This window comes from Doryrhamphus excisus, linkage group LG19, assembly GCF_037039965.1.
Source record: "Doryrhamphus excisus strain RoL-2023G ecotype Guam linkage group LG19, RoL_Dexc_Guam_v1.1, whole genome shotgun sequence".
NCBI lineage: Eukaryota > Metazoa > Chordata > Actinopteri > Syngnathiformes > Syngnathidae > Doryrhamphus > Doryrhamphus excisus.
The window spans coordinates 4966554-4978632 of NC_136375.1; the positions used below are offsets into that span (position 1 = coordinate 4966554).

Here is a 12079-nt window from a genome sequence, read left to right on the forward strand (position 1 = left end):
TGTACAGGTTCTCAATAGAATTTAATGTCAGCAGTATCCTAAAACATCTCACCCTCTGTCCTTTCGTGCAGACTGCGTAACCGATGACGTTGGCTCCGTTGGACGTGCCTGTGGGTGAAAGGAGGGGGGGCTTCCAGCGTACCTGCAGCACCCCGGGTGCCTGCCCACAGAGCACCTGTACGTCTTGCGGAGGCAGGGGTGGTCCTGGGTGGTAAGAGAGCGTGTGTTGAATTCAATCCCCTTAAATATAGTTGACATCAAAACTGAAGGTATATTTACGTAACACATTCCCCAAATGCACCAACAGGCCCATGCAGGGAAGAGGGATGGGGTGAGGTGGGGGGTGGAAGTCTGACAACTCATGCTGCGTAATTAAATGTGCAATATTGTGATAATGTGACACAGCTAGTGGGCAACATTCACATAACACAGTCTTGGGTGGGACTAAATATGCTTAAACCCAACTAATCAGTCACTATAGTGATCTCATCCAATAGTATAAATTCACGCTAATATCCCTGACTAAGTTGCCATGTATGCATGCAGGATAAAATCCAGAGACTTGCTAGCCATTTTCCCCCTGCGTAGATCAGTGGCACAAACTGCACTGGAGCAGAAGCCAGTGCTTAGTGATACAAAACAATTCACTCTGTGAGTAGCGCAGTGGCACTGTTTCATATTACATAATTGTTAAGCCGGGCTACACTATCAGGCTTAGAAAATGACTCATCAGGATAATAAGTAATCGCATCTTGTGCTAATTAGTGATGTGCCGTGAGGAAAAGTGGGCGTAATTGCATTGAATTTCAAAATAACAGTGTTTGGATTTGAAAATAGAAATGCCATCCGCAGTGAGACGCATGAGAAATCCAGCCTGGGATTGGATGTTTGATTCTGACCTGTTCTGCAATACGGTGTTGGACCTAGACGAGATACAATACACAACAATGGCAGTAGTAAGGCAACGCTGGACTGTACTCACTTACATTGTGCAGTGCAACCCGCTCACCAGTCACTATATTAGGTACACATGCTCAATCTAATGAAGGGGTGTCCAAAGCTTTTCACAGCGAGGGTCACATGTCGAAAAACCAAAGGATGCAAGGCCCATTTGGATATTTAGTGAAGCAACATGTGTAGATAAATATTTCAAGAAAGAAATGCATCTCAGCTTTGTAGTACTATATACCAGATGAAAAAGCCTATTTTAGAATTTTTCCACCCATTTTTGCTTTTTTTTGTAATTTTCCAAATATTTCCATAATATTATGACTTCATTCTCATAATATTCAAATTTTCCCCAACCTGATTTTCCAAAAATTTATTTTGTTTTGTTTGTCATAATATTAAAACTTAAAAAAAACAATTTTTTCTTTAATATTTCAACTCTATGCTGCTGAAATGACATTATTTTTCCTCATAATATTTCTTGTAAAATTGTGACTTTTTTTTATTCTTGTAAAATTCCAGCTGTTTTTTTCCATTTCTGCTGTTTTTTCCTCAACTAGTTTGAATTTCTTCTTGTACATTTTCTTCACATAGTTGGCAGACTTTCTTCTTATTTAGAATTATTTCTGGTAATATTATAACTTCTTCCACAACTTAATTTACCAATAAATTTTGCAGCTTTATTTCTCATTTTGTATATTTCTCACTTTGAAAATATTACGACTTTTTTCTTTAATAAAACAACTTTATGCCACTAAAATGATGTTATTGTTATTCTTGTAAAATTATGCATTTTTCGTCTTAGATTACAAAAAAATGTCTCAATATTTTGACTTCTTTCTTTTAAAATTACTGCTGATATTTACATTTTTGCTGTTTTGGGTTTTTTAAAAATAAAAAAAAGCACCCACAGGCTGCAATTGGACCCCAAGCTGCACTTTGGACACCCCTAGTGGGTGTACCTAATGTCGTGGCTCGTGAGTGTGCATTGGAATATTGTTAAAATGTAGCTATCCACAGTATCTAAATCCTAAGCAGGACCATTGACAAAGTCTGCAGGGGGGGCTATGAAGCTATGCATACATTATTGATACAGTCTCTGTGATGTACTGCTGACCTGCAGCCTGAGTGCAGAACTCCACTCCAGCTTCCTTCCTCTCCCTCTGCTCCAAAGGCAGTTGCCATGGCACCTGGTGGGGCTGGGCGGCCACCGTCACTTTGTACACCGTCAGCGGCTTCAGGTTGAAGAAGCGTAGTCTGTACCTCCCCGCCTTCAGCACCGCGTGCTCGACCCCGTCCAAGAACACAGTGTGACCATAGTTGCTGTTACTAGGCAACCAGGACAGTTCGGCCGTGTCCCGCTGGATGTCGTCCACCCGGAGGCCGCAAGGAGCCACCACCACGTTGGCGCCCACCAATAAAGTGCAGCGCAGCTCGTCCGACACACCGCGGTCGGTGACGCACTGCACAGACACGCGGTGAACACAGCCGTCCAGGTCCAGTTTCTCCAGCAAGGACTTGGTGCGTCCACCGTACTGTATACTGGCACGTAGCTCGCCGTCCACAAACACGTTGTAGCCAGAGATGTTCCCCCAGCCCAAAGGCACAAACGGAGGCTCCCAGGCCACGATGACGCTTCGCGCCAGCTGCTTGATCAGCGTGATCTTACGAGGATAAGGCACAACGTCTTCAGCCAAGTCCTCCGGGTCCAAGGGCCCCACTGTCCCGTTGCTACAGGGAACCAAGGCATTGGACGATCCCAGGAGACCATCCTGGCCGCCACCTCCGTCCACCGCCATCAAGGCGAGGGGTGTATGCTCCACAGAACCAAGGTCTTCCCCACCGTCCAGCTTCTCCTTGTCTTGGACGAACTCAACAAAGTTGGAAGGGACGAGTCCTCGCTGACCATCCAGGAGCTCCCCTGTGACGAAGAAACAAGCACAGCTTTGCTAATGGCTTCCTCAAAGGAAACTGACAAAGAAAGAAAGACGAGAAACATAATATCATCACTGATAGCTCTGTGGTCTGTAATGAGTCAGTGATCGACGGGTGGAGGATATGTTGATGGCTACAAAGCACTTTGGGTTCTCCTTGAGGCTTGGCTTGAGCCTTAGAAGGGCTGGAACCTATGCCAGTTCACTTAAAGAAGTCAAAAGTCAGACAGCAGTTTTCGGACATGCACTGCACGGCGGTAGGAGGTGGAGCTCGCCTTTACTCACATGATTGGTGGATACTTCACCTTTGTTGATGGCTTGTATTTGATAGCAGTCATCGCTAAATTGTCAACACGGATCTATTTGATCAAATGTACAACCACGACTGCTTCTTCTTGGACATCAACAAGTAGCAAGCACTGACGCTGTGTACCTGTACCTGTTGCGTGTTAAGTTGCTGTGTGATGATTATAGCTTTATTTCTCAGACTGTTATGTTGAGTAATGACCCATGTGTTGATAAACCCATTGCTAATTTCACGTGTATGCTATTTTGGGTGTTTGTGAAAAGGTCACTCCCTAAATTGGAAAGTGATTCTGGAGCGAATACTTAATGCCTCACCCCCGCTGTACCTCCAGCGGCCTCCAGGTAAATTGAGTTTGGGACCTTTGATCCATAGTCTCAGCTTGAAATACCTTTAACATTTCCAGGAACACCCCCGAGCAAGCTGCCTTTGCAGTGAAACAACTCTATTTTTTTTTCTCAAAAGGGAAGAAGTGTCATTGGAAAAGCTCCCTATCATCTCGTTCTTTAATCCTTTTTTTCCCCCACTGAGTCCTTAAGGCCATCTGTGTGTGTGTGTGTGTGTTGATGATTAAGTTGAGCCCAGCTGGATTAGTCATCAAGCTAAAAGGGACCAAGGTCCCATCTTGACAACAGCTTGGTCTCCAGCCCGAGTCTCCCTCCTTCATGATAAACACACATGCCGCCATGCATCCCTCCCCCTCCCTTCCCAAAGCTTTAATGAGTCAGTGCAGCTGAGCGCAACGGCGTCTGCAGCATCCTACGCTGGCCTCGCAGGCGTCCTCGCTGCTGGGGGATTAATGCATTGGCGCTGATGAAGCGGCTGTTATAGCACGTTGGAGATTTGACTGCGTATCTCCTGTTAGTTGTTCAAAAGAAGTACAATAGATCATCTCTGAAGACACGAGTGCACACATGGCCTGTTTAAGTGAATTTCAAATAAACAACAAAAAAGTTATTGTAGTATAAAGCCTAACTAGATCAATTGTATTCATTCATTCATTCATTCATTTTCTACCGCTTTTCCTCACGAGGGTCACGGGGGGTGCTGGAGCCTATCCCAGCTGTACAACCTGGACTGGTGGCCAGCCAATCACAGGGCACATATAGACAAACAACCATTCACACTCACATTCACACCTATGGACAATTTGGAGTGGCCAATTAACCTAGAATGTTTTTGGTATGTGGGAGGAAACCGGAGTACTTGGACAAAACCCACGCATGCACGGGGAGAACATGCAAACTCCACACAGAGATGGCCGAGGGTGGAATTGAACCCTGGTCTCTTCAAATGAAGTAAACTACACATACAGGGCATTCAGAAGAGGCATTCAAAGACATGGCGTCAGGGAGAAAGTGGCTTGACTTCTCACCTTCATAGAATCCGTCGTCATCCATGTTGCCGTACACGTACAAATACTTCCCAGCCACAAGGGGGAGCTCTGCTTCCGGGTGCTCGTTTGGTCCATCGTAGGGGTTATAACTAGAGGAGAATAAAGAGTAAAGAAATGAAGGTGCTTTAGTCGTCTTGGGCTTCTGAAGCTGGTCTCGCTCACCTGTATCGGGCAGTGCAAAGGCGGACCTGGCCTGTGTATCGAGGCTTGGACCGGGGCGATGGGCTCGGTTCATCCTCCATCTCAAGATTGACAGTGAAAACAAACACAAGTCTCACTCGTATTGCATTATTAGATGTCGCTATCAGACTAACCGTAAAGCCAGGGGTGTCCAAATATTTTCCAAATAAAAGGATGCTAGGGCCACTTTGATATGTAAAGTAACATATGTAGAAGGAAAAAATGCATTTAAGCTTTGTGAGAAAGATGAAATGCGACTAAAATTGCATTACTTTTCTCCATAACATACAATATATAAATGTAAAATTGCAACCTTTTTACACATTAGATGACAAGATTTTATCTTAATATTTTGACTAATTTTTCACAAAATTACAGTTGTTTTCATATTTCCAGCTATTTATTTTCAAACTATTTAATCTTTCCTCTTATAAATTTTCTTCTCATAATTATGACTACATATTATGTCCATAATATTTTGACTTTATGCTTGTAGTTCTTTGTTTTGTTTGTTTCTCATATTACGCCTCAAAAATAACATTATTATTCATTATTATTTAATTATTATTTAATTATTATAATATATTATTATTATTGTTGTTGTTGTAAAATTGATTATTATGATTGATTATGCAATTTTTCTTTTAATATTTTTACTTTATTCTCATAACATTTCTTCTGTTTATAACATTTCTGCTGTCTTGTTTTTTACAATTTTACTGACATTTCACCTTTCGTCATAATATCAAGACTTTATTCTCTGAATATTTAAATTTTTTCTTGTAATAATTAATTTCCCCAATATACTTTTCCAAAAATTACAACTTCATTCTTTTTGTTTGTTTAATATATATACAAATGTATAAATACTTAATATATACAGGATATATAATATAAAAATTAAAAAAAAATATTCTCAGACAATTACCATGTTTTTATCTCTTTAGATTACATTACATTATTTTTATGTATTTTCATACAATTATGTGTTTTTATAATTTATTTGTCTCTTAATATTTGATTTTATTCTTGTAAAATTACTGCAGTTTTACATTTTTTGGGTAATTTTTTTGTTAAATTATATTTTCTTAATGTGCTGGGAGCCATTGAAAAAAACACCAGTGTGCCGCAAATGGCCCCCGGGCCTCATTTTGGACACCCCTGATATAAGCTCCGTGATAAGGAAGATAAACCTCTCTTTTTAGTCTGGTGTTGAGTTCCCGGCCCTTGCAGACACTGTATGTCGTTTAGTGTGTAACACCACTTTAACCACTTACCTCTGACGGGGTCAGCCGCTGGGGGCAGCCGGTGTGGTCCGCTTTCACAGTGCGGGACTTGACAGACGGCCAATGCGGTCCTCCCCTGTCTCCAGTCTGCTGTGGGCACTGCAAGAACTGGGAGATCAGTGGTGGTGCGTTTGGCGCGCTCTCATTGCCTGGGAGAAATTGATTTCCATCACAATTAAAGAGCAAGCGTCATGCCTCCTGCAAGCCATTTGCGTCTCCTTGCCGCTTATTGATCTCCTGTTGGAGTGAGTGAGCGGGCAAACACTCAGCGGGCGAGGCAGGTGTGGCCCGCCGTCAAGAAGCGCGTGCGGCGCATTTGTCCTTAAATGCCACGCACGTCCTCGGGGTTAAACACATGAAAAATGCAAGGGAGCGCAAATTGTCGTCTTAACAGTGCAGACGGATGAATGGCTGGAGGAAATTAGAGCTGCTAGACAACACTGTATCACTCATCTGCTGTAGCCTGTGTGTGACTGATATGATGCACTCTTCTCCCTGTCTCATATTTCCAAAAACTGGCTTTTCCAGAACTTCAAAGCCCTCTGCCGCGTGCCAGACAAAATATATCTGCATGGCCGATGCGCCGGCACTGCAGCATCCGCTATGTGTTTTTAGAATACTAATTTCTACAACTGCATTCACGTCATACATCAGGCCTGTGATCAATTAGGGTAGATATTGATCGTGTATCGGCATTTGATGGCGTGCATCCGTGGAGCGAGATGATGCTAAATCACTCATTTGATGTTGTTCTTATTCCGCCATTAAAGCTGGTGGATGGGTTTGGGATGCTAACAGTCAGTGTTTTCCGGAGTATTCGCCTCCGTCAAAAATGCATCATGAAAAGGAAAAAAATAAATAAATTAGTCGCATTTATTTAGAATTAGTTTTACAGACCAAGAATAAATATTTAATCTGGAAAGCTCTGTGAAATGAGGCTGCACGGCGATCTAGTGGTTAGCGCGCAGACCTCACAGCTAGAAGACCAGAGTTCAATCCCACCCTCTCTGTGGGAGTTTGCATGTTCTCCCCGTGCATGTGTGGGTTTTCTCCGGGTACTCCGGTTTCCTCCCACATTCCAAAAACATGCTAGGTTAATTAGCAACTCCAAATTGTCCATAGGTATGAATGTGAGTGTGAATGGTTGTTTGTCTATATGTGCCTGTGATTGGCTGGCCACCAGTCCAGGGTGTACCCCGCCTCTCGGCCAAAGACAGCTGGTATAGGCTCCAGCACCCCGCGACCCTCATGAGGGTAAGCGGTAGAAAATGAATGAATGAATGAGTTCAGTGAAATGATTGAATTAAACCAAGCGAAGTGTTTGATGGCTTTGCTTCACATCCTTAACAGCAATATAGAAATTAGTGTTTTCTACACTTCCCTTTCTTAAAGGGGACCTACTATGCTCATTTTTTGTCCCTGTGTATTGAGTTGTGGACTCCTATAGAGCAGCTACACAGAACAACCAGCACTGAAGATCTTCCAGAATCTGCACCTATTCAGCTGTATTTCTTTGGTTCCCATGAAAACGATCTGTTTTGATGTATTCAACCCATGGCCCGTCTCCAGGCACAGCCACTCTGCTGTGTTTGGTCACACGCTTGAGTACTTAGAACGACTTGTTGTCCTGCTAAAAATTTAAATGCATTTCTTTTGCTGATAGGAAATCGGAAACTCCAACCACTTGTGACTGATGGTGGCGTCTTTAGGAATTTCCCTTATGAGTAAACATTCATACCTATGGACAATTTGGAATCGCTAATTAACCTAGCATGTTTTTGCAATTTGGGATGAAACCGGACTACCCGGAGAAAACCCATGCATGCACGGGGAGAACATGCAAACTCCCCACAGGGATAGCCAAGGGTGGGATTGAACTCGGGTCTCCTCGCTGTGAGGTCTGCGCGCTAACCACTCGTCCGTCGTGCAGCCCAAATGAAAAACATAATCAGCAAAGTTACGAGAGTGCAAAGTATCTGAAGTTTGTCTCGGGGTTGAGATTTGACCGACCTGCTTCTTCTGTCTGGGTTTCAAATCCAATGACGGCTTTTGGGAGGCCCCCCTCTGCTGCGTGGAGACGGTGAGATTTGGAGGGGGATTTAACAGGGAGGATCTCGGCGGGATGAGATTGTAAACGGAAATTCAGCAGCTCTTTGGACAGCTGATGGAAGTGTTCACTCTGTGACCTGCATTTCTGCTCCAGGTCACAAATCTTGACCTTTTGACAGACAAAAGGACAAATAAGGCGATTTAATATCCTCATATTATGATAATAGAATCAATACATGCAATATATTCACATTTAATAATGCCACATTTAATATAGTTAGAAATGTTTTATGCTGGGAGTACCCAATATAGTAGACAGAATAAGAATAAATAAGCCACATTAGAGGTAAATAAAGCTCCCACTGGAGCAGTGTCACAGTAAATGTGTTCCCTAGGGAACCTTAGTCACTAGTCTCACTAAATGTAGAAAACAGTACAAGATTCTCGACTGCAATACTTCTGCCTTGTATTTGTATTTTAAGGCATTTAGTTACTTCATCTAGCTATTTATGTGCTTTAAAATGCTGCATTTAGGCCTGAAATACGCTTAAAATTTGCTTAAATATGCATATTTTTATGGGCCGTATTCAAATGATGATTTATTAATTTATTTTTTAAAGCAGCAATAATCAGACTGATTTTGTGAGGGATGAGTGTATATTAAAACTAGTTATTACTCTATCATAATATCGTATGATACGACGGTGAATGAAAACGAATCCAAAATTTAGGTGAAAATGTTACATACTGTATACGTATACAAAACACAGAGTACTGCAATAAGGTAAATGATTAAACAGTCTAGGGATTTTAATAGACAGAATTTGGGAAGTACATGAACGATTGGGGGGAATCAGGAAAATGAATCACAGTGGGAAAGAAATACCTGAAACATTCTGCCCTTATTTTGCTGTTTGGACAAAAAAGTCAAGAAAATTAGAAAAGAAAGGCATGCAAAAAAAACTTAACACACATTGTACCCAGCATTGTGTAAAAATGCTACATTTTTAAAGGGGACCAATTATGTTCCTTTTCCGGCCCTTTGTATTGAGTTGTGGACTCCTATAGAGCAGCTACACACAATAACCCACACACAAAGCTTTCTAGATCTTCCAGAATCTGCAACTATTCCAGCTGTATTTCCTTGGATTTCCAAAACGGTCTGTTTTAATTCATTCCACCCTCCAGGCACGCCCACTCTGCTGTGATTGGTCACACTCAGCTTGTATAGCTTATACCCAGGCACGGCCAGAAAAAACTCTCTGAAACTGAGCATTCAGAGGCATCCTGAAGCGTAAACCTAAAAATGCTATATTTTTTAAAGGGGACCCATTTTGTTCATTTTCCGGCCCTTTGTATTGAGTTGTGGACTCCTATAGAGCAGCTACACACAATAACCCACACAGAAAGCTTTCTAGATCTTCCAGAATCTGCACCTATTCCAGCTGTATTTCCTTGGATTTCCAAAACGGTCTGTTTTAATTCATTCCACCCTCCGGGCACACCCACTCTGCTGTGATTGGTCGCACTCAGCTTGTACAGCTTGTACCCGGGCACACTTTGGCATGGTTTAACATGAGAATTCATAAACATTCTCACAACATTCCCAGGTCGGAAAAGTGGAAAAAGCCATAATATGTCCCCTTTAATATGTACTAGTATGTGTTGTATTGCTATACCTCTAACAGGTGTACTGCTTGCTCATGGTCCTGGTCAGCTTGAAGCCGGGCCTTGGGAGAAAGAACACACACACACACGCTGACATGTGACACAACAGTCCAGATCCGTGAGCACACACACGCATCTGACACACTGTCAGCACCGCACACCCAACACGCCTCAGCAGAGACAAGCCTACATCACCGCTTTAATGAACTGTTGTTCACTGGTTGTCCAACTAAGTAGAACGCGTTTCAAAACTGCTGACACATGCTGTTTTTCCTGACCGGAGTGAGTTTGAAATGTCGGCGTGTTTAATAAGACGTGGCTTTTAGGAACCGAGTAGGGAATGTCTGTAAATAAAGCAACAGAGCTGAGTAAAAGATACAGCGATCGATACGCTGATAGTACTACATGCTGTTCATTTTCCAATCAATGATCACCGCGGCGTTGAGGACACCGGCTAGAAAATACACGTGGTGTCGGCTGAAGGATGAAATGTATCAACAGAGACATTTTTAGCACGGAGCTTGTCATCCTCAGTGTGTTTTGCATCCAGAATGACTCAGCACAAACATCACATGGCACTTAGCAGAGCTTAGATCCTCCGAATGGCTGAATAATCCTCATTTGGATCGGCGACCACATGGTACTCCTCCATAGCAACCACCTCTTGCATACGCCTGAACACATCGACTGTATACGCTTTCTAGTGGATGTTTCGGACAGTGCTGGTTGTTTAGGGGGACGAGGGGTTTGTTTTTCACCCCGTAGTCTTGCAAGGATTCTTATGCTTGATGCGCAATGTAGTTGGTCCCTGCTTCCGTGCTACTGCGGGGGTTCGCCACTCCGCTGCAACATATTTTTCGGACATCGACGCCACTTGTGCTAACTTCCTTAGCACATTAGCAACCGCTGTTATTGCGATCACGTGGGCTGTAGCTAGTAATAAACTGTAACAGAGTGCTGATATCACAGATTTTCGATGCAGGCCGATATCATTCGATACTCATTTTTCGTGGCGCTATTGGATGATACCGATATGATCTGATATCTAATTTTTATGCCAATATGGGCGGATAATATCGGACGATATTATCATACTACATTGGGTATGTTACAGATCATTCTGTATGGTGAGGACTGGGAAACCCAATATTCCCATTATATTCCTATTCTCCAGTGTATGATCCCACTCCGTATGCTATTTATCATTCATTCATTCATTTTCTACTGCTTTTTCCTCACAAGGGTCGCGCGGGTGCTGGAGCCTATCCCAGCTGTCTTTGGGCGAGAGGCGGGGTACATCCTGGACTGGTCGCCAGCCAATCACAGGGCACATATAGACAAACAACCACACTCACACTCACATTCACACCTATGGACAATATGGAGTTGTCAATTAACCTAGCATGTTTTTGGAATGGGTGGCACGGTGGTCTAGTGGCTAGCGCGCAGACCTCACAGCTAGGAGACCAGGGTTCAATTCCACCCTCGGCCATTTCTGTGTGGAGTTTGCATGTTCTCCCCGTGCATGCGTGGGTTTTCTCCGGGTACTCCGGTTTCCTCCCACATACCAAAAACATGCTAGGTTAATTAGCGACTCCAAATTGTCCATAGGTATGAATGTGAGTATGAATGGTTGTTTGTCTATATGTGCCCTGTGATTGGCTGGCCACCAGTCCAGGGTGTACCCCGCCTCTCGCCCGAAGACAGCTGGGATAGGCTCCAGCACTCCCGACCCTCGTGAGGAAAAAGCGGTAGAAAATGAATGAATGAATGTTTTTGGAATGTGGGAGGAAACCGGAGTACCCGGAGAAAACCCACGCATGCACAGGGAGAACATGCAAACTCCACACAGAGATGGCCGAGGGTGGAATTGAACCCTGGTCTCCAAGCTGTGAGGTCTGCGCGCGAACCACTCGTCCGCCGTGCCGCCCATATTCTATTTATTTCCTTTATTTAAATACCTTTTGCAACTGATGGATCTCCTTCTGCTTGCTGTGAAGGGCCACCAAGGCCTGCTCATGCTCTATCAGTGGCCGCTGCTTTCGCTCGACAGTCTCGTGCATATGCTGTGGAAACACAAAAGGAAAGCTATTCCAATGTCCCCCCAACATGATTTATAAACTTTGCTTAAATATGTTATACCCTATATGGTTTGGAATTATGATCTATGTTGTTAGATTTCTGAAAAGTCGTAAAAATTATCTTCAAAGTTCCAAATTACATTCAAACTCGATTGGCAATGGATTGTACTAAGGGAACTGGTTCATAACCCAAGGACCACCTCCACCTTCACTGACTTGCTATGATTATCAGC

General features: G+C 43.2%; 1 protein-coding gene across 6 annotated transcripts in view; it reads right to left on the minus strand.

Annotated features, from left to right (window-relative positions):
• Window positions 1-12079, minus strand: part of LOC131106979 (RIMS-binding protein 2) — a 68519-nt gene that overhangs the window by 15399 nt on the left and 41041 nt on the right. For 3 of the 6 annotated variants that reach the window (XM_078799028.1, XM_078799027.1, XM_078799026.1), the window contains exons 5-14: window positions 11727-11831; window positions 9777-9827; window positions 8984-9007; window positions 8059-8266; window positions 6040-6197; window positions 4745-4824; window positions 4562-4671; window positions 2066-2869; window positions 900-923; window positions 53-204 (exon numbers count right to left, since the gene is read on the minus strand). In XM_078799028.1, coding sequence (XP_078655154.1) covers window positions 53-204; window positions 900-923; window positions 2066-2869; window positions 4562-4671; window positions 4745-4824; window positions 6040-6197; window positions 8059-8266; window positions 8984-9007; window positions 9777-9827; window positions 11727-11831 — 1716 coding nt within the window. The remainder of the gene's footprint in view (window positions 1-52; window positions 205-899; window positions 924-2065; window positions 2870-4561; window positions 4672-4744; window positions 4825-6039; window positions 6198-8058; window positions 8267-8983; window positions 9008-9776; window positions 9828-11726; window positions 11832-12079) is intronic. The other 3 variants (XM_078799031.1, XM_078799030.1, XM_078799029.1) reach the window with 2 other exon arrangements.